Consider the following 22855-nt stretch of genomic DNA (forward strand, 5'->3'; position numbering starts at 1 on the left):
AGAAGACACAATATCAATAGAAGAAAGTTTGGAAAAGTCAAAAGCAAATTTGATTTTAAAAACTACATAGGTCGGGCATGGTGGCTTATGCCTGTAATCCCAGCACTTTGGGAAGCTGAGAAGGGCGGATTGTCTGAGGTCAGGAGTTCAAGGCCAGCTTGGCCAATGTGCCAAAACCCCATCTCTACTAAAAATTAAAAAAAAAAATAAAAAATTAGCAGGGCATAGTGGTGTGCACTTGTAGTCCCAGCTACTTGAGAGGCTGAGGCAGAAGAATCGCTTGAACCCAGGAAGTGGAGGTTGTAGTGAGCCTAATCACACCATTACACTCCAGCCTGGTCAACAGGGCAAGACTCCATCAAAAAAAAAAAAAAAAACTACATAATACTTTTACAAGTGAAAAGCATTGTCATTGAAAATTTAAACCTCAACAGGTTAAACAGCAGATCCAACCACCTAGAAAAAGAATGCATTACTATTTTGAAAAGTTGAGCATTCACATATTCTATGTCTCAGCAACTCCATTTCTTGGAACATAACCAAGATAAACCCAAGAAACATGAATAATAATGTTTGTAGTAGTGCTGTTCACAATAGCAGAAACCTGGAAACCACTCAAATGCTCACTGACAGAAGAGTGGATAAATTAACTGTGACACAGTCATGCAACTGCACAATGAAACATTCTAATACAGTCTAAACAAACGAATTACAGCTACATGTAGCAAGTGGGATGAACCGTGATAACATTATTGTGAATTTAAAAAAAAAGACAATTTTCGCCACTTTTAAAAGGTTACAAATTTTTAATTAAAAAAACCAGAACTATAAAATGTGCTATTTAGTAATACATATATTCTTAAAATGTAAGATAAAGGGTTTTTTTTTATTTTTTTTTTGCAGTTAAGGAATAATAAGCACAAGGTTCAGGGAGTGGTTACCTTGGATGAGAGGAAGCATCTGAACAAGGTCAGGAGGACACACATGGGTAGATCTAAGTTATTGTTAGCACTCTAGTCCCTAATTTGTCTATGCTATTAGTGAAGAGATACATACATGAACACATAAAAGAGGGTCATGTATGAACAAATGGCAAAAGTATATAATGAACCAAAGATTAACTTCAGTCTAATTCTGCATACCTGAGATTTTAAAATATCTGTAGTCGATCAGACACAGCTACAGATGCTACCAGTGAATTACAGGATAATTGAATTTGAAATTTCACATACAGAGATAAAGAGATTAAATAGAGATAAAGAGAGAAATAAAAGGATGGGAATACAAAAAAGCAGTTGATATATGGAGAACAGAATGAACAGGAGCAACACTGGACTAGGGTCTACCTAACGTTCTGGAGAGGCATACCAGAACACAAAACAGAGAGAAAGAAATATTTGAGGAGATTATGGCTGAGAAGTTTTCAGAATTGAAGAAAGAATTGATTCATGAAAAAAGACTATAAGAATAGAAATAAGGATCAGGCAAGATGACCAATGAGATGCAGCCAGGTGGAACAGCTGCCACCGAGGGGCTGAGATGACTGGCACACTCCCAACAGATTTTCAGAAGAAAGGCACTGAGAGGGAACAGAGGGAAGACACAGAGGCTGGGCTGAAGGGGGAGGAAGCTGGGAACACTCCATGGGGCTACCATGCACCAGGACTCATTCCTGGCCCCCAACAACTTCAGGGGAACAAGTGAGTTGAACTGACAAGGAGCAACCCACTCTGGCCATGGGTCTCTGAAATCCTGACAGGAGGAGACCCCTCAATCACCACAAATACTTGAGTTGGCAGGGAGAGCTGCTTAGAGAAGTGGCAGGGGCAGCCCAGAGGGTTTGGTGCAGGAGCATCTACAGTGGAGCATGGCCAGGGATGGCTGTCCCCTTAGGCTCAACTTGCTCCCATAGGACACTTTAGCCCTAGGGAAACTGTTGAACCTGAACTCTGCAGGGCAGTCTTGCCCATCAGACGGGGCCAGTCCAACCTGATCACCCCTTGGTCTGCTGGCCTTTCCCAGGGCCCAGACTGGCAGCACCTGCTTGTAGGTCAGCCTTGGGTTCCCTGGGGAATTCATCATAGTTTCTGTGCTGATGGACCATGCCTGACTAGTGGAGAGCTCCAGTGCAGTGGCCCCCATGGCCATACATCAGCCCACCTGCTCCCTCTCCACACTGCAGCTTCCCCCTGGCTCACTGCAACCCCACACACTGCCTTGCAGGCATGTGTGTGCATGGGCAACTTTTGCTTTCCTTTCCCTACCAGCACACATGTGAGCATGCATCCTGCGCTGCCACTGCTGCTGTAGGGGTGTAGTCTGTCCCCCAACCCTGCCAACCACCATTGCAGTCTGGGAGCTTTGACAGGCACAGAGCCAGCCAACCCTGCCCCCATCAGTGCACTATCCTTGGGCCAACACTGCCAAGGGAAATAAAGTAGGCATGGAGAACAGCAGCCCCTCCCTTGCCCTGAGCGACCACCTCTGCATGTGAGGCACATATAATGCACAAAGACTTGCACCTGCCAGTGCCCTGCTTCTATGCCAATACCACTACCAGTGTGACTCCACAAATGACACCATCAGAATGCCCCAGAAGACTTCCCAAAAGAAAGCCTACAAGCCAGAAGAAATTAGGAGCCAATATTCAACATTCTTAAAGAAAAGAAATTTGAACCCAGAATTTTGTATCCAGCCAAACTAGGCTTCATAAGTGAAGAAGAAATCCATTTCAGACAAGGAAATGCTAAACGAATTTATTTTCACTAGACCTGCCTTACAATATGTTCTGAAGAAAACACTAAATATGGAAAGGAAAGACCATTACCAGCCACTAGAAAAACACACTTTACACAGAGCAGTGACACTATAAAGCAACCACATAAACAAGCCAACATAATAACCAGCTAACATCATGATGAGAGGATCAAATCCACACATATCAATACCAACTTTGAATGTAAATGGGCTAAGTGACCCAATTAAAAGGTACAGAGTTTCAAGCCAGATAAAGAACCAAGACCCATTGGTATGCTGTCTTCAAGAGACCCATCTCACATGCAATGACACCCATAGGTTCAAATTAGAGATGGAGGAAAATCTACCAAGCAAATGGAAAACAGAAAAAAGCAAAAGTTGCAATCCTAATTTCAGAAAAACAGATTTTAAACCAACAAAGATTAAAAAAAAAAAAAAAAGACAAAGACGAGCATTACATAATGGTAAAGGGTTCAATTCAAAAAGAGCTAACTATGCAAATTATATATGCACCCAACACAGTAGCACACAGATTCATAAAGCAAGTTCTTAGAGACCTTTGAAGAGACTTAGACCTCCACACAATAATACTTTAACTTTAAACTTCAGACACAATAAGACTTTAGCACCCCACTGACAGTATTACACAGATCATCAAGGCAGAAAATTAACAAAGATATTCAGGACCTAAACTCAGCACCGGATCAAATGAACCTGATAGACATCTACAGAACTCTTCACCCCAAAACAACAGAATATATGTTCTTCTCATCACCACATGGCACATAATCTAAAATCCATCACATGATCACACATAAAACACTCCTCAGCAAATGCAAAAAAAAAAAAAAACTGAAATAATAACAACCAATGTCTCAGACCACAGCACAATCAAATTAGAAATCAAGACTAAGAAAATCACTCAAAACCATACAATTACATGGAAATTGAATAACCTGCTCCTGACTGACTTTTGGGTAAATCATGAAATTAAGGCAGAAATCAAGTATTTCTTTAAAATGAATGAAAACAAAGATACACATACCAGAACCTCTGGGAAACACCTAAGGCAATGTTAAGAGGGAAACTATAGCACTAAATGCTCACATCAAAAAGCTAGACAGAGCCCAAGTTAACAACCTAACATCACAACTAAAAGAACTAAAGAACCAAGAGAAAACCAACCCCAAAGCAGAGGACAACAAATAACTGAAATCAGAGCTGAAGGAGATTGAGACATGAAAACCCACTGAAAATATCAACTAGTTCAACCATTGTGGAAAACAGTATGGCGATTCCTCAAGGATCTAGAACTAGAAATACCATATGACCCAGCCATCCCATTACTGGGTACAGACCCAAAGGATTATAGATCATGCTGCTATAAAGACACATGCACACGTATGTTTATTGTGGCACTATTCACAATAGCAAAGACTTGGAATCAACCCAAATGTCTATCAGTGACAGACTGAATTAAGAAAATGTGGCACATATACACCATGGAATACTATGCAGCCATAAAAAAGGATGAGTTCGTGTCCTTTGTAGGGACATGGATGCAGCTGGAAACCATCATTCTCAGCAAACTACCACAAGAACAGAAAACCAAACACCGCATGTTCTCACTCATAGGTGGGAATTGAACAATGAGATCACTTGGACACAGGAAGGGGAACATCACACACTGGGGCCTATTGTGGTGGCGGGGAGGGATAGCATTAATGTAAATGATGAGTTAATGGGTGCAGCGCACCAACACGGCACATGTATACATATGTAACAAACCTGCACGTTGGGCACATGTACCCTAGAACTTAAAGTATAATTTAAAAAATAAATAAAATAAAAGATAAAAAGATTGACAAACCTCAAGCTAGACTGGTTAGGGGAAAAAACTCATCACAAATTACCAATATCAGGAATAGGAGAGGTACCTTCACAACAGATTTTTTAGATTTCAAAAATATAATAAGGGAATGTTAAGAATAACGTTTTGCCAATCGATTTATAATTTTAATTAATTAAGCAAATTTTTTGAAACAAATTACTAAAACTCAAGAAGAAATGAAAAATATAAGTATCTGTATATAAATAAGAAATTACTTTTTTTTTTGTAGAGAGGGTCTTGCTATGTTGCCCAAGCTGGTCTCAAACTCCTGGCCTCAAGTGATCCTCCTGCCTTGGCCTCCCAAAGCATTGGGCTTACAGGCATGAGCCATCACATCATGCCGAGAAATTAAATTTTTAATACAAAACTTTATCTCAAAGAAAACTGCAAATTCAATGGAGGAAAGAGTACATCACAACTTCTTTGTGATGAAGATAACCCTGATGCCAAAACCAAAGATATTACACAGGGATAGAAAACTAAAAGGCAATATCCTCCATAACCAGAGATGCAAAAATTCTTAACAAAAATTTAATAAATAAAATCTAACAACATGTAAAATGGATATGGTTATGTTGAGTTTAACCCAGGAATGCAAAATTAGGTTAACATTCAAACATCAGTCAACGTAATTTACTGTATTGACAAGTAGTTTTTTAAAAAACAACAATACAATTAATATATACAGAAAAAAATTATGAAATCTGACATCTATTCCTCATGGGTATGAGTCTATCTTGTGTGTTGATGGAATGTGGAACAAATGAGGAGACAATAGAAGGAGATAAAAGCAGAGAGATTGCAGGGGGCCATATCATACAGAATCTTGTAAAGACTCTGCCTTTCTTTTTTTTTTTTTTGAGACAGAGTCTGGCTCTGTCACCCAGGCTGGAGTGCAGTGGTGGGATCTCAGCTCCCTGCAAGCTCCACCTCCCAGGTTTACGCCATTCTCCTGCCTCAGCCTCCGGAGTAGCTGGGACTACAGGCGCCCGCCACCTCACCCGGCTAGTTTTTTGTATTTTTTAGTAGAGACGGGGTTTCACCGTGTTAGCCAGGATGGTCTCGATCTCCTGACCTCGTGATCTGCCCGTCTTGGCCTCCCAAAGTGCTGGGATTACAGGCTTGAGCCACCGTGCCCGGCCAAGACTCTGCCTTTTTTTCTCTTAGTGACATGAATGACATTGGAGGGATATGAGGAGAGGAGTGACATTGATTTGATTTAGATGTTAACCAGATTGCACTTTTTGATGTATTGAGAATAGACTTGAAAGGTCAAGGACAGGAGCAGACACTTCATTTGGGAGGCAACTGCAGCGATGCATGCCATTTAACAGATGGTAGTGGCTTGGACAAGGAGTCACACTGGAAATGACAAGAAGTGGTAGGATTCGGGATTATATGTTTTCAATTTTGAAGAATTGAGTTGAATGTGATGCCTATAAGAAAAACAAGTCAAATATTTTTCCAATGTTTTTGTCCTCAGCAAATGAAAGGATGGTATTACCATTAACTCTGATGGTGAAGGCTACAAGAGGAGCAGGTTCAGGGGAGGAGAGGTACTGGAGACTGATATTGAACAGATTAAGTCTGAGATGTCTATTAGACAGTTACATATAAATATTTTGGTCTTTCTCCCTGGTTCCTGGCATGGAGCTCCTAAAACCCTTGAATCTCCTGAGCTCAGTACTCTTCTTTATCTCCCCCACATACCTCTTCATGTGGCTATCTGTATTTTAGCATAATCTTTATTAAATAATAAACCAGTAAATATAAGTAAGGATCTCCTTGAGTTCCATGAGCCATCTAGCAAATTATCGAACCTGAAGAGGGAATCCTGGGAAACCCAATTTTATAGCTAGTTGGTCAGAAATACAGGTGACAACCTGGGACTTGTGATTGGTATCTAAAGCAGAGAAACAGTCTTGTGGGATTTTGCCCTAACCTGTGGGATGTGCACTAACACTAGTTAGTGTCAGAATTGAGCTGAATTGTAGGGCACCCAGTTGGTATGACTGGCAAATTGCTTGGGAAAATACCCACACATTTTGGTCATGGCAGTGTTCTGTGTTGTGTTAAGTATGAAAGTAGAAAAAAGTTTTTTTCCTTTATATTGTGGATGTCTATTAGACACTCAAGCAGCAATATTGAGTAGGCAGTTGGAAATACAAGTCATTATATGTGCATGATGCTAACATGACAATAGGGAATGAGATCCCACAGGAGGTAGTGTGGCTAGAAGAGAAGTCTGAGGATGGAGTCTGTGGGCACCCAACACTTACAAGTTGGGGAGGAAGCTAACAACATACTGACAGGATCAAATCAGCACATATTAACCTTGAAAATAAACAGGCTAAGTGCCCCACTTAAAAGGCACAGAGTAGCAAGCTGAATAAAGAAGCAAGATACAACTGTACGCTGTCTTTAAGAGACCCATCTCACAAAGGGAAGTTTAGAGTGCAATGACACCCATAGGCTCAAAGTAAAGGGACAGAGAAAAATCTACAAAGCAAACAGAAAACAAAAAAAGGGCAGGCTTGCTATTCTAACTTCAGATAAAACAGACTTTAGCCGGGCGCGGTGGCTCACGCCTGTAATCCCAGCACTTTGGGAAGCCGAGGCGGGCGGATCACAAGGTCAGGAGATCGAGACCACGGTGAAACCCCGTCTCTACTAAAAATACAAAAAATTAGCCGGGCGCGGTTGTGGGCGCCTGTAGTCCCAGCTACTCGAGAGGCTGAGGCAGGAGAATGGCGTGAACCCGGGAGGCGGAGCTTGCAGTGAGCCGAGATCGCGCCACTGCACTCCAGCCTGGGCGACAGAGCGAGACTCCGTCTCAAAAAAAAAAAAAAAAAAAACAGACTTTAAATTAGGAATCATCCAAAAAGACAAAGAAGGTCATTACATAATAATAAAGAGTTCAATTCAGAAGGAAGACTTAACTATCCTAAATATATATGCACCCAACGCCAGAACACCAAGATTGATAAAATAAGTCCTTAGAGACCTACAAAGAGATTTAGATAACCACACAATAATAGTGGGAGACTTCAATACTTCACTATCATGATCTGCACTAGACAGATCATCAAGGCAGAAAGCTGACAAAAATATTCAAGACCAGGCTGGGCACGGTGGCTCACACCTGTGACCCTAGCACTTTGGGAGGCTGAGGTAGGCAGATCGCTTGAGCTCAGGAGTTCAGGACCAGCCTGAGCAACATGGAGAAACCATGTCTTTCCAAAAAATACAAAAATTAGCTGGTTGAGGTGGCTCATGCCTGTAGTCTCAGCTACTTGGGGAGCTAAGGTAGAAGGATCACTTGAACTTGGGAGACGGAGGCTGCAGTGAGCTGAGATCACACCACTGGACTCCAGCCTAGGTGACAAAGAAAGACCTCATAAAAAGAAAGGGAAGAAGAAAGAGAGGGAAGAAAGGAAAGGAAAGGAAAGGAAAGGAAAGGAAAGGAAAGGAAAGGAAAGGAAAGGAAGAAGGAAGAAGGAAGAAGTAAGAAGGAAGAAGGAAGAAGGAAGAAGGAAGGAAGGAAGGAAGGAAGGAAGGAAGGAAGGAAGGAAGGAAGAAAGAGAAAGAAAGAAATTCAAGACCTAAACCCAGCTCTTGACCGAATGCACCTAACAGACATATACAGAACACTCCACCCAACAACAGCAGAATATACATTCTTCTCATCTGCACATGTCACACACTCTAAAAATTGATCACATAATTAGCCATAAAACAATTCTCAACAAATTCAAAAAAAAAAAAAATCATACCAACCATACTCTGGGACCACAGTGCAATAAACAGAAATCAATACTAAGGTGTCTCAAAAATCATATAATTACATGGAAATTAAACAACCTGATCCTAAATGACTTTGGGGCAAACAATGAAATTAAGGCCAAAATCAAGAAATTATCTGAAACTAATGAAAATAAAGATGTGACATACCTGAATCTCAGGGACACAACTAAAGCAGTGTAAAAAGGAAAGTTTAGAGTGCTAAAATCAAATATCAAAAAGTTAGAAAGATCTCAACAATCTAACATCACACTTAGAGTAACTAGAAAAATAACAGAAAACAACCCCAAAGCTACCAGAAGAAAATAAATAACTAAAATCAGAGCTGAACTGAATGAAATTGGGACACAAAACACCATACAAAAGATCAATAAAACCAAAAGATGGTTCTTTGGAAGAATAAATAAGATTGATAGGCCAGTAGCTAGACTAGTAAAGAAAAAAACCCAGACTATCCAAATAAAATTAGAAACGACAAAGGGGACATTACCACTGACCCTACAGATACACAGAAACCCTCAGAGACTATTACGAACACCTCTCTGCACCCGAGCTGGGAAACCTAGAAGAAATGGGATAAATTCCTGGACATATACAACCTCCCAAGATTGACTGAGGAAGCAACTAAAACCATGAGCAGACCAATAACAAGTTCCGAAATCAAATCAGTAATAAAAAGCCTAACAATCAGAAAAAGCTCTGATCCAGCCAGATGTGGTGGCTCACGCCTATAATCCCAGCACTTTGGGAGGCCAAGGCAGGTTGATCACAAGGTCAGGAGATCAAGACCATCCCGGCTAACATGGTGAAACCCCATCTCTACTAAAAATATAAAAAGTTAGCCAGGCATGGTGGTGGGCACCTGTAGTCCCAGCTACTTGGGAGGCTGAGGCAGGAGAATGGCGTGAACCCGGGAGGCAGAGCTTGCAGTGAGCCAAGACCGTGCCACTGCACTCCAGCCTGGGCAACAAAGCAAGACTCCGTTTCAAAAAAAAAAAAGAGAAAACTCTGGTGCAGACAGATTCACAGACAAATTCTGCAAGGTATATAAAGAAGAGCTGGTATCAATCCTATGTAAACCATTCCAACACACTGAGGAAGAAGGAGTCTTACCTAACCCATTCTCTGAGGACAGCATCATTCTGATACCAAAACCTGGCAGAGACACAACAAAAAAAGGAAACTTCAGGCCAATATCCCTGACAAACACAGATACAAAAATCCTCAAGAAAATGCTATCAAATTGAATCCAGCAGAACATCAAAAAGCTAATCCACTATGATCAAGTAAGCTTTATCCCTGGGATGGCAGGTTGGTTGAACATATGTAAATCAATAAATGTGATTTATCACAGAAACAGAACTAAAAACAAAAACCACATGATCATATCAATAGACACAGAGAAGGCTTTCAATAAAATTCAACACAGGCTAGGCATGGTGGCTCACATCTGTAATCCCAGCACTTCGGGAGGCCGAGGTGGGCAGATTACTTGAGGTCAAGAGTCCAAGACCAGCCTGGCCAACATGGTGAAACCTTATCTCTACTAAAATACAAAAATTAGCTGGGTGTGGTGGCAGGTGCCTGTGATCCCAGCTACTTGGGAGGCTGAGGCAGAAGAATTACTTGAACCTGTGAGGCAGAGGCTGCAGTGAGCCGAAATCACACCACGGCACTCCAGCCTAGGCAACAGAGTGAGACTACATCTCAAAAATATAAATAAATAAATAAAATAACAAAAACAAAACAAAAAAAATCAATATTCCTTCATGTTAAAAACCCTCCCCAAATTAGGTATTGAAGAAACATACCTCAAAATAATAAAAACCATCTATGACAAACCCACAGCCAACATCATACTGAATGGGCAAAAGCTGGAAGCATTATCTTTGAACTGGAACAAGACAAGGATACTCACTCTCATTACTCCTATTCAACATAGTACTGGAAGTCCTAGCCAGAGGAACTAAGAAAGAGAAAGAAGTAAAAGGCATTCAAATAGTAAGAGAGGAAGTCAAACTATCTCTCTTCACAGATGGTATGATTTTATACCTAGGAGGCTCCTTAGTTTTTGCCCAAGAGCTCTGAGATCTGATAAAGAACTTTAGCAAAGCTTTAGGATCAAAATCGATGTACAGAAATTAGTAGCATTTCTATACACCAATAACATGCAAGCTGACAGCCAAATCAAGAATGCAATCCCTTTCTCAATAGCCATAAAAAATAATAAAATGCCTAGGAATACAGCTAACCAGAGAGGTGAAAGATCTCAACAATAAGAATTACAAAACACTGCAGAAAGAAATGAGAGAGAACACAAACAAATGGAAAAACATTTCATGCTCATGGACAGGAAGAATCAGTATTGTTAAAACGGCCATACCATCCAAAGCAATGTACAGATTCAATGCCACTCCTATCAAATCACCAATGACATTTTTCACAGAATTAGGGGAAAAAACATTCTAAAATTCACATGAAACCAAAAAAGAGCTCAAGCAGCCAAAGCAATCCTAAGTGGAAAGAACAAAAGCAGAGGTACCACACTACTCAACTTCACATTATACTACAAGGCTACAGTAACCAAAACAGCATGGTACTGGTACAAAAACACGCCTAGACCAAAAGAACAGGTTAGCCAACCCAGAAATACAGCTGCACACCTACAACCATCTGATTTTCGACAAAGCTGACAAAAACAAGCAATGGGCAAAGTACTCTCTATTCAATAAACGGTGCTGGGACACCTGGCTAGCCATATGCAGAAGGTTGAAACTGGATTCCTTCCTTTCACCACATACAAAAATCAACTCAAGATGGATTAAGGACTTCAATGTCATATCTCAAACTATAAAAACCCTAGAAGAAATCCTAGGAAATGTCATATGGACATTGGCCCCAGCAAAGATTTCATGACGAAGACACCAAAAGTAACCACAACAAAAACAAAACTTGACATATGGGACCCAATTAAACTAAAGAGCCTCTGCCCAGCGAAAGAAACTATCAACAGAGTAAATAGACAACCTACAGGATGGGAGAAAATATTTACAAACTGTGTATCTGACAAAGGTCTAATATTCAGCATCTATAAGGAACTTAAACAAACAAGTGAAAAACAAACATCTCATTAAAAAACATACAAAAGAACATGAACACACTTCTCAAAGAATGACATACATATGACCAACAAGCATATGAAAAAAATGCTCAACATCACTAAACATCAGACAAATGAAAATTAAAGCTGCAATGAGATACCATCTCACACCAGTCAAAATGGCGATTACTTAAAGGTTAAAAAATAACAGATGCTGTCAAGGTTGCAGAGAAAAGAGAACACTCATCCACTGCTGGTGGCTGTGTAAATTAGTCCAGCCATGGTGAAACACAGTTTGGCAATTTCTCAAAGAATTTAAAACAGAATTACCATTCAACCCACCAATCCCACTGCTGGGCATATACCTAAAGGGATATAAATTGTTCTACCATAAAGACATATGCACTTGTATGTTTAGAATCATCCTAAATTCCCATCAAGAGTGGACTGGATAAAGAAAATATGGTACAAATACACCATGGAATTCTATGCAGCCATAAAATAGAACAAGATCATGTCCTTTGCAGCAACATGAATGGAGCTAGAGGCCATTATCCTAACTGAATTAACACAGGAACAGAAAACCAAATTCTGGATTTTCCTCACTTACAAGCGGGAGCTAAACATTGAGTACACGTGGACATAAAGAAGGAAACAATAGGCACCAGGGCCCACTTGAGGGTGGAGAGTGGGAGGAGGGTGAGAACTGAAAAGCTACCTGTCGGATACTATGTTTATTACATGGGTGATTAAATAATCTGTATACCAAACCCCTATGACAAACAATCTACTCATATAATAAACCTGAACATGTACCCCCTGAACCTAAAATAGAAGTTGGGCGGAAAAAAAGAAGTTGGAGAGAAGAGAGCCTCCCTTCCTGAGGATAACAGCCTTTGTGTATGCCAGGCACTGTTATAAGCATTTTACACATATGGCTCATTTCGTGCTGAACCTGTATATAGGATGTAGGTTGACAAAATTGAGGCACAGAAAGCATAAGTAACTTGCTAAGGGTAAGAAAGACTGTAAGAATAGAAGCAAACACTACTGAAGGGAAGACAACAGGACTCAGACACAATGAGATGAGTACCAAGTAAAATTGATTTACACCATATACAGGCAAATGGGATGTGCTGATAGAGCTCCTTTTATTAATAATTCTGCAGGAATAAAAGAAAACTCATGGCAACTATGCAGAGAGGTTAACACAAAAAAAGAAGAGGAAATATAGTATAAATGGGAAAGTGAAAAATCCATCCTGCAATCTAAGACAAGTATTTTTTATATCTAGAAAAAATCTAAGACAAGTATTTTGTATCTACAAAAAAACAAGGAAAACATAAATTCATTGAAACAAAAATAAATAAATACTTAGATGAGACAATAAAATAAGATGGAAAAATGGTAGTTACAGAGCTAAGGAAAAATTGCAGATCAAAACAGCAATTACAGAGTTAATAAGTAAATTTGAAAGAGCAAGAAACAAAATTAACATAGTCAAATATTCATCACTTTCATAAAAGCTTGAGATTGTCATTGAAGGTGTGTAGGGAAGACAATAAAGTCGAAATGTTTAGGATGAAGATTAAGCTATGAGGGATAGATAATGATCTACATATAGGTCCTCGTTTCCCCAAAACAAAGACTACAAGGCATGAAATACAAAAAAATATATACACCAATACAAAAGAAAAGAAACAAAGAGCTGGCTAGGAAATTGAAAGGGCTCCCTGGATTCTGGGAAGAAGTGATAGTGCTGGTTCAACTCTGAGACATACTTGATGGATTTACTACACTTCAAAGTAAAAGAAAAGGGTCTCATGTATCCAAGAACAAAAAGCAATTCACTTACAACAGGGCGGTAGGGCTGGGAGAGGACCCCGAAAATGAGGCCGCATTTGATGCAAGAAAATGGTAAAACAGTGTCCACAAAGTTCTGAGGAAAAGAAAGTGGAACACAATTTCCTACCACACAAGTTCTTGTTAAATCAGAGGCAGCAGTCAAACATACAAACACTGAGAGAACACAAAACGTGTAAGCCCTTCTTGTACATGAAAATGAAACACACCGACCCAAGAGATGAATCGAAGTCGATTTCCGAAATGGATTGGTGTTGGCATCGGAATTCTTCTCACAGAGGAAATCTGCCTTAGAAAAAAGCAGCTTTGATGAGCTTCTGGGGGTAGTACAGAGTTTCACACCTTCAGACTTTTCCATATCTGTGTATTATTCCTACTGTTATTTAGTTAATATGTTTCTTTAAACTCACTCATTTTTTAATTTAGATTCATATGTTTACAAAGGAATCTTGCAATCATAAGCCTAAAAGAAAAACTGGCATTACTTATGGTAAATAAAAGGTAGCCAAGCACAAAAATAAATTCGATGAAACCAAAACAATGTTATTCATATAACCAGATATCGTTGCCAGTTTTAAGACAGCCAAAGCTGAAGCTTGTTTTCTCTTTCATAAAAAGAGAGTTTGGTAAGTGTTAGATGTTATGTGCTTATTCTCACCAAACAGACTGTCTTTGACTAATTCATCTTACTACTAAATAGAGTGTATTGTGCGATTCAATGAAATTTAAAGCTGTGTTCTTGCATCACCTTAAATCTCACTTTGGGTGCTAAGATTGGAATTTTTGTGTTTCTTTTCCCTCCTTCAAATTCATCTGTTAAAACCGTCACCGCTAATGTGATGGTGTTAGGATGTAGGGAGTTTGGGAGGTGATTAGGGAACAAGAGTGGAGCCCTCACGAGTGGGAGTCATGCCCTCATAAAAGGGATTTTGGGGGGCTCCCTCACCCACCTGCCACGTGAGGACGCAGGAGAGGATGCCGTCTGTGAGCCAGGAAGCAGCCCTCACCAGACACCGAATCTGCCAGTGCTTTCATCTTGGCCTGCCAGCCTCCAGAGCTGAGCCATCCCGTCTATGGTAGTTTTTACAGCAGCCCAAATGGACTATGACGGGGAAAACACAAATAGAGGAAACGGCCCTATGAACACAGAAAACAGAAAACCATCCTGCATGGGACAGGTTAGCTCCTCCTAAGGGAAAGATGGGAAGCCAGACAGGGAAAAGGAGAAGGGGTGTATCTGTTTCCGAGGCTTGCTGCAGCAAATTAGCACAAACCTGGTGACTTTAAATGACAGAAATTGATTCTCTCACAGTTCTGGAGGCCAGAAATCCAAACTCTGGGTTTCAGTAGGGTGTGCTCCCTCCAAAGGCTCTGAGGGAGAACCTTCCCCTGCCTCTTCCTGCTTCTGGTGGCTCCAGGCATTCCTTGGCTTGCGGCTGCCTCACTCCAGTATGCTGGTATTCATGAGGCCTCTCCTGCTTCTCCTTATGTGTCTCTTCTCTATGTGTCTCTTATAAAAACACTTCTCACTAAATTAGGACCCAAAGGTCCTTTCTCCAAATAAGGTCATATTCACAGGTTCAGCAGGGGTTAGATGTACACATATCTTTCAGCAGGGGTAACATATGATTCAACTCACTAACAGTGGGTAAGAGGATACAAGAGCTTTTCAGATGAAAATTTATTTGGATGAAATTCTCTAATGGCTAGTCACCATAATGACCATTTGAATATGAGGATGCCATTTGAAATTATTTACACTTCTAGAATATAAAACCTTCCTCTGTGTTCCCCTAAATCTTATGTCAGGCTGTTATAAACACCCATCTCTACACATACGCACACACGGGACTTTTCAACTCTCCTGCTCACACACACACATGCATGTACTTACATATGTATGTCTATTTTTACCTCAAGTGCACTCTTTTAAGTAGATGGTTTCTTCCTTTCATGAACTGCTATCATTTTTTGGCCATGCAAAATCCCATTTTGTCTTATTCTGTACCTTTTTTTCACTAAACATTGTATTTTTTAGACCTGTCCACATTATTCTCAAGTTTATGTATCTCAAATGTTCTCCTTCCAAATGATAGACAATATTCCATTATATGCATATATGATATAGACATCACATACATACATATACATGTAACACATTGTACTTTACTATTAGTAGGTTTCCCTAGGTGGACCCCTAAGACACTTCCGTCTCTTTGCTGCTACAGCGAGTGCTGTGATAAGAATGCTCAGGCCTGTAATCCCAGCACTTTGGGAGGCCGAGGCGGGCAGATCACCTGAGTTCAGGAGTTCGAGACCAGCCTGACCAACACGGAGAAACCCCCATCTCTACTAAAAAATACAAAATTAGCCGGGTATGGTGGCACATGCCTGTAATCCCACTACTCAGGAGGCTGAGGCTGAAGAATTGCTTGAACCCAGAAGGCGGAGGTTGCGGTGAGCTGAGATCGTGCTATTACACTCCAGCCTGGGCAACAAGAGCGAAACTCTGTCTCAAAAAAAAAATAGTACTCGTGACTTCTCCCTCTGCACTCATGTGGTAGTTTTCTACTATAGAGTTGCCTGGTCGTGGGGTGTGTGCACACTTTAAACACAAGAAAGCTAGGTGTCCAAAATGGCTATACCACTGTACACTTCTACCAGCAGTGCAAGGGGGCTCCCACTTTTTCCCATCCTTGCCAGCACTTAATATTATGTGACTTCCTAATTTTTTCCAATCAGATGAGTGTAAAATATCATCTTATTTTTTTAAGTTTCCATTTTTCTGGTTATTGGTAAAAGTAAGCATCTTTCCATGGATCTATTAACTAGTCTTGATTTCTTTTTTGTGCATTGCCTACACATATCTTTTTCCCAGATTAATCGTCATTACTAAGAGTCATTGTAAATATATTTTTGTTTATCAGCCTTCTGTTCATGTCTCGTAGCGTTCTTTCTTGAACAGAGATATTTCATTTTAATATGTTCACATAAATCAATTTCCCCCTTTATATATTGTTTTGATGGTCCTTCCCTAGCCACAATGTCAAAAAGATATTCTTCCACTCAATTTCCTCTCATCCTCTTTGGAGTTTGAGCTATTTATTCCATATAGACTCTTGATTTTCCTATATGATGTAAAGTAAGATTCAAATTAATCTTTTGCCATATAGAAAGACAATTTTCCCAATACCATTACCCAACTGATATGTTATAATTTTTTGTTTGTTTGCTTTTTGTATTTTTTTGAGATGGAGTCTCATTCTGTCACCCAGGCTGGAATGCAATGGCGCGATCTCTGCTCACTGCAACCTCCGCCTCCCGGGTTCAAGCAATTCTCCTGCTTCAGCCTCCCAAGTAGCTGGGACTATAGGCGCCCGCCACCACACCCAGCTAATTTTTTGTATTTTTAGTAGAAACGGGGTTTCACCGTGTTAGCCAGGATGGTCTCGATCTCCTGATCTTGTGATCCGCCCACCACGGCGTCCCAAAGTGCTGGGATTACAGCATGAGCCACCATGCCCGGCCATTATAATGTTTTAAATGTTTGTTTTTTCAAAGAGACTATGGCGTTTTTAGAAAACAGTTTTTACTCATAAATTACTAAGGAAAGAGAGAAAGGGATGCCCCAAGCTGGACAAAGATACGAATTAACAACAACAACAGAGAAATCCCAAAGACTAAAGAATACATCAAATTCACTAGTAAAAAAATAACAAAATTAAAGCAACAATAAAACATCACTCATTTCTCAAACTGGCAAAGATTTAAAGAATGCTTGGTGTTGGTGAGCGGATGAAAATGAGTATTCATAATCTATTGGTGGAAGACTAAATTGGTAAAAATATTTTAGAGGGTAATTTGGCAATATTTAATACCCTTGACTTGTGATTACATTCTTGACTTATCAGTTCCTCTTGTATGAGTGTGACCTATGGAAACAGTCATGGCAACGTCCATGCCATCATGGCATGGCTCCTGCAATCAGGGATTGGTGAGGAGAGAGGATGCTGAACTTTGACATTTAAGGAAATCTCTATCAGGATGCGGGCTAACTGCAGATATAACAGAACAAAAACTTCAGTGACTACACATGACAAGTGAAAGATACCTTGCAAAAATGGTTTGGAGAAGTCACTGTACAAATGGATGACTGTGGCCTCAAAAGCAATCCTAGAGGAGAAGGAATCTCATTTCCAGAGTTATCACATTATAATGCTCAGAACATTCAGTCTGAACAAAAAACGTTACAAAGCATACAAAAAAAAAAAAAAAAAGAAAGAAAAATATGGGCCGGCGTGGTGGCTCACATCTGCAATCCCAGTACTTTAGGAGGCTGAGGCAGGCGGATCACTTGAGGTCAGCAGTTCGAGACCAGCCTGGCCAAAATGGTAAAACCCCATCTCTACTAAAAATACAAAAATTAGGCAGGCGTGGTGGCACATGCCTGTAATCCCAGCTACCCGGGAGGCTGAGGTAGGAGAACTGCTTGAACCCAGGAGCTGGAGGTCGCAGTGAGCCTAGGTTGCACCACTGCACTCCAGCCTGCTGGGCGATAGAGTAAGATTCTGTCTCAAAAAATATATGTTAAAAAATTTTTTAATATGCCTCATTCACTGGAAAAAAAAGAATTTGACAGAAACTATTCCTAAGAAAGCCCAGACATTAGAATTACTAGTCAAAGATGTTAAAATCAACTCTCTTAAATATTCTCAAGTTAGTGAAAGGAAACCATAGACAAAAACTAAGTAAATAAAATCAGGAAAACAATGTATGAACAAATAGGGAATGTCAAAGAGATGTAAATTATCAAAAGAAACCTCACAGAAATTCTGGAGCTGAATAGTATAATGACTGAAATTTAAAAATTTACTAGAGTGATTCAGTGGCAGGTTTTGAGCAGACAGGAAAAGAATTGTCAAACTTGAAATTAAGACAACTGAAATTATCCAGTTTGAGGAGGCGAAAGAAAAACAATAAAGAAAATAAACAGAACCTGAGGGATCTGTGGTACACCATCAAACACACACATACACACATACAGAGATATAAGTTAGATATAAATATGGATATATCATGAGCACTCCAGAAGGACAGGGAAAGGGGCAGAGACATTATTTGTGAACTAATGGCCCGGAATTCCCCGTATGATAAAAAGAAATGAAAATATACATGTTCAAAAAGTTCAATGAACTTCAAGCAGGATGAACTCAAGGAGATCTACACCAAGACACATGAGACTCAAATTTCTGAAAGACAAAGACAAAGAGAGAATATTGAAATCAGTGAGAGAAAAGTGGCTTATCACCTACAAGTGATTCTCTATGGAATTAACAGCTGATTTCTTATCAGAAACCATGGAGGCCAGAAGGCAGTGAGATGATATATTTAAAGGACTGGAAAACAAAAGCTATCAACCACGAACTCCATATCTGCCAAAACGATCTTTCAAGAATGAAGGAGAAACTAAGACATTTCCAGATAAACAAAAGCTGAGGTAATTTGCTACTAGTAGACCTACTAAAGGACATACCTTAGGCTGAAATTAAAGGACATTAGTCAATAACTCAAAACCATACGTAGAAAAACAGAATGCTGGAAAGGTAACCACATGAGTAATTATAAAAGCCAGTACTATCGTACTTTTGTAACTCCCTTTTATTTCTATATGATTTAAAAGTTAGGGTCACAAAACAGTAATTATAAATCTATGTTAATGGGCACACGTGTACAAAGATATAACCTGTGACAATAACAATACAGAGGAGGAGGAATCGAGATGCATAAGAGCAGAATGTTTTCATACCGTTGGTATTATTCACTAGGGTCTGATAAGTGTAAGAAGTTAATTACAATCCCTATGATAATCACTAAGAAAATAACTAAAACATATACCAAAAAAAGAGACTTAAAATGATACACTACCAAAAAAATCAACTAAATACAAAAATGGCAATAATGTAGGAATTGAGGAACAAAAAGCAAACAAGATATATGGCAAACAAATAGCTAAATGTCTGAAGTAAGTTCTTCCTTATCAGTAATTACTTTAAATGTCAAAGAATTAAAGATACAGATTAGCAGAATGAATTTTTTAAAAATAGTCCAACTATTTGCTGTCTATGAGAGACTCATTTTAGATCTAAGGATAGAAATAGGTTGAAAATGAGAGGATGAAAAAACATGTCTCGTGCAAATAGTAACCAAAAGAGATCTGAGATGGCTACACTAAACCCAGACAAAATGAACTTTACATCAAAAACTGTGACAAGAGACAAAGACAATATATACTGATAAAGGAGTTAATTTACCAAGAAAATTTAACAATTATAAACATGTATTCACTGAACAAACACTGAGAGAATTGAAAGGGGAAACATACAGCTCTACAAAAATAGTTGGAAATTTTAATGCCCCATGCCCCACTTTCAATAATGAATAGGACAACCAGACAGATCAATACAGAAAGTGAGGACTTAAAGCAAAACCACAAACTAATTAGATCTAACAGACTTAGACAACACACTCCATCCAACAACAGAAAGATACAGATTTTTCTCAAGTACACATGGAACATTCTCCAAGATAGATCACATTTAGCCACAAAAGAAGTACTGATGAATTTTAAAAGATTGAAATTATTCAAAATATTTTTTCTAATCACAGTGGAAGAAATTAGAAACCAATATTAGAAGGAACAAAGGTTCAAAGAAGAAATTGCAGGGTATAAAATAGCTTAAGACAAATGAAAACAAAAACACAACATACCAACACCTAGTGACTTCACTGGTGAATTCTACCAAACATTAACGAAGAGCTAGTACCAATTCTTCTCAGACTATTCCAAAAAGTTGAAGAGAAGGAAATACTTCCTATCTCATTTTATGAGGCCAGTGTGTTGCCCTGATACCTAAGCCAAAGACACTAAAAGAAGAGAAAACTACAGACCAATATCCTTTATAAATATTGATGTGGAAAACCTCAACAAAATACTAGCAAACAAAATTCAGCAGCGTATTAAAATGATTACACACCATGACCAAGGGGAATCTATTCCCAGAACTAAAGGATGGTTCAACATATGAAATTCAATTAATATGATACACTACAGTAACTGAATGAAGGAAAGAACCACATGATTTTCTTGAGTGATGCAAAAAAAGTATTTGACAAAACCCAACATCGTGTCATAATGAAAAACACTCAACAAACTAGGAATAGAAGAAAACTATCTCAATATAACAAAGGCCATATATGAAAACCCCATAGTTAACATAATACTCAATAGAGAAACACTGAAAACTTTTTTTCTAATAGCTGGAACAAGACAAGGATGCCTGCTGTCACCATTTCTATTCACCATAGTACTGGAAGTTCTAGGCAGAACAATCAGTCAAGAAAAAGAAATAAAAGACATCTAAGTTTGAAATGAAGAAGTCAAAATATCCCTTCTCACAAAAGACATGATCACATATGTACAAAATTCTAACTATTTTTTAAAAAGGACAAAACTGTTACAGCTAATAAGTGAATTTAGCAAAGTTGCCATATAAAAAATCAGCTTATAAAAAGGTTTATTTTTATATACTATAAACAATCTATAAATGAGATTAGGAAAACAATTCCAGTTACAATAGCATAAAAAAGAATAAAATACTCAGGAATAAACTTAACCAAGGAGATGAAAGACTTGTACACAAAACTATAAAAGATTACTGAACGATTAAAGGAGACATAAATAAACGGAAGACATCCCATGTTCATGGATTAGAAGACTTAATATTGTTACAATGTCAATAGTACCCAAACCAATCTATAGATTCAATCCAATCTCTGTCAAAATTCCAGTGATATTTTGCAGAAATAGAAAACTCCATCTAAAATTAACATGTAATCTCAAGAGGCCTCAAGTAGCCAAAACAAATCTTGAGAAGTAAAAACAAATTTGGAGATCTCACACTTCCTGATTTCAAAGCTCAATACAAAGCTACAGCAATCAGAAGAGTATAAGACAGACACACAGACCAATGGAATAGAATAGAGAGCTCAGAAATAATCTTCACCTATATAGTCAAAGGATTTTTAACAAGAGCAGCAAGACCATTCAATGGGGAAAAGACCGTCTTTTCAAAAACTAGTGCTAGGAACTTTGGGAGACAGAAGCAGGCAGATCACTTGAAGTCAGGAGTTCAAGGCCAGTCTGGTCAACATGGTGAAACTCCGTCACTACTTAAAATACAAAAAATTAGCCGGGCGCAGTGGCACAAGTCTGTGATCCCAGTTACTGGGGAAGCTGAGGCAGGAGAATACCTTGAACCTGGGAGCCAAGATTGTACCACTGCACTCCAGCCTGGGCAGCAGAGGGAGAATCTGTCTCAAAAACAATAGAGGGAACCTGTGGTGACCATTCCAGGTATTTTGCCTGGGACCAAACTGTCACTTCTTACCTAACTTCTCCTGACCACCCAGCCCTTATAAAGAGTAGCCCTAGGGAATATGTGACCTCATCTCCCTGTCCATAGCTGATTAGATCAGAGGTTGATGCCAGACACATAGCCTGGTCCTTAAGTAACTAAGCTGGACCAGGGAGAGCTCCGAAAAAAATCTCTCATCAAAAATGCAGAAATTTTGGACAAATGATGGGTGGCATTTGGATGAGGGTCACCAAGAGTTTGGTCAGGACCACAACAAGTAAAACTGTAGGCAAATTCAAACGATGTGTGCTCAGCAACCACGAGGGTATGTGGATATTCAGAGAGGAAAATGCGGTGGGTGTGCAGAACGAGCGTGCTGGTTGCTTTGTTTTCTGTTGTGCTGTATCTCCTGGCCAGCTTATCTCAGCTTTACCTTGGACATGAATATAACAATGTGACAAGGCCATTAGGCTACAAGAAGGAGTACTGAAATTCTCAATGGGAAAGTCTCCATTGAGAGATCTGCCCCGCCTCTCCCCTTAATGGTGCTGGCTCCAGATTTACGACACCTTTTGGTACTAGCACCTCTGAGTTATCGATTAAGTATCTTAATGCCATATCCCAAACTTTCAAAAGAACTTCATTGGTTCATTTCATCTTTCAAACCAAGCTACGTTACAGAGTTGCTGGATGGCAATGCTCCTATCAGCTATGCCCGTAGGTGACCCTATCAGCCATGACCGTAGGTGAGGTATGGTCCCTCCTCCCAGTGCTGGTACTGAATGGTGAATGGCAGGCATGTCTGGTATACAAAGTCCTGCATGAATGTATACTTATTTATGTATTCACTGGAACATTCATTTATGCAATAAACATTTATTGAGCACCTCCCCCATCCAAAAAAAACAAACAAACAAACTAGTGCTGGGAAAACTGAGTATCCATGATGAAAAGAATCAAGTTGGATCTTTGTCTAACACCATATACAAAAATATTAACTCAAAATAGATCAAATATCTGAAATATAAG

The 22855-nt window shown here is 39.3% G+C and overlaps 1 protein-coding gene across 31 annotated transcripts in view; it reads right to left on the minus strand.

Moving 5' to 3' along the window:
* The window catches only part of LOC106993529 (uncharacterized), a 301117-nt gene that overhangs the window by 188028 nt on the left and 90234 nt on the right, over positions 1-22855 (minus strand). For 13 of the 31 annotated variants that reach the window (XR_013404392.1, XM_077964675.1, XM_077964673.1 and 10 more), the window contains one exon: positions 9563-9604. The exons of the other annotated variants lie outside the window; for them this stretch is intronic. Coding sequence is in view for 12 of the 13 variants with exons in the window: in XM_077964675.1 (XP_077820801.1) it covers positions 9563-9604 (42 nt within the window). In the remaining variant the exon portion in view is untranslated. The remainder of the gene's footprint in view (positions 1-9562; positions 9605-22855) is intronic. 31 annotated transcript variants of the gene reach the window in all.

The sequence above is a fragment of the Macaca mulatta genome, chromosome 14, assembly GCF_049350105.2.
Source record: "Macaca mulatta isolate MMU2019108-1 chromosome 14, T2T-MMU8v2.0, whole genome shotgun sequence".
Taxonomy (NCBI): Eukaryota; Metazoa; Chordata; class Mammalia; order Primates; family Cercopithecidae; genus Macaca; species Macaca mulatta.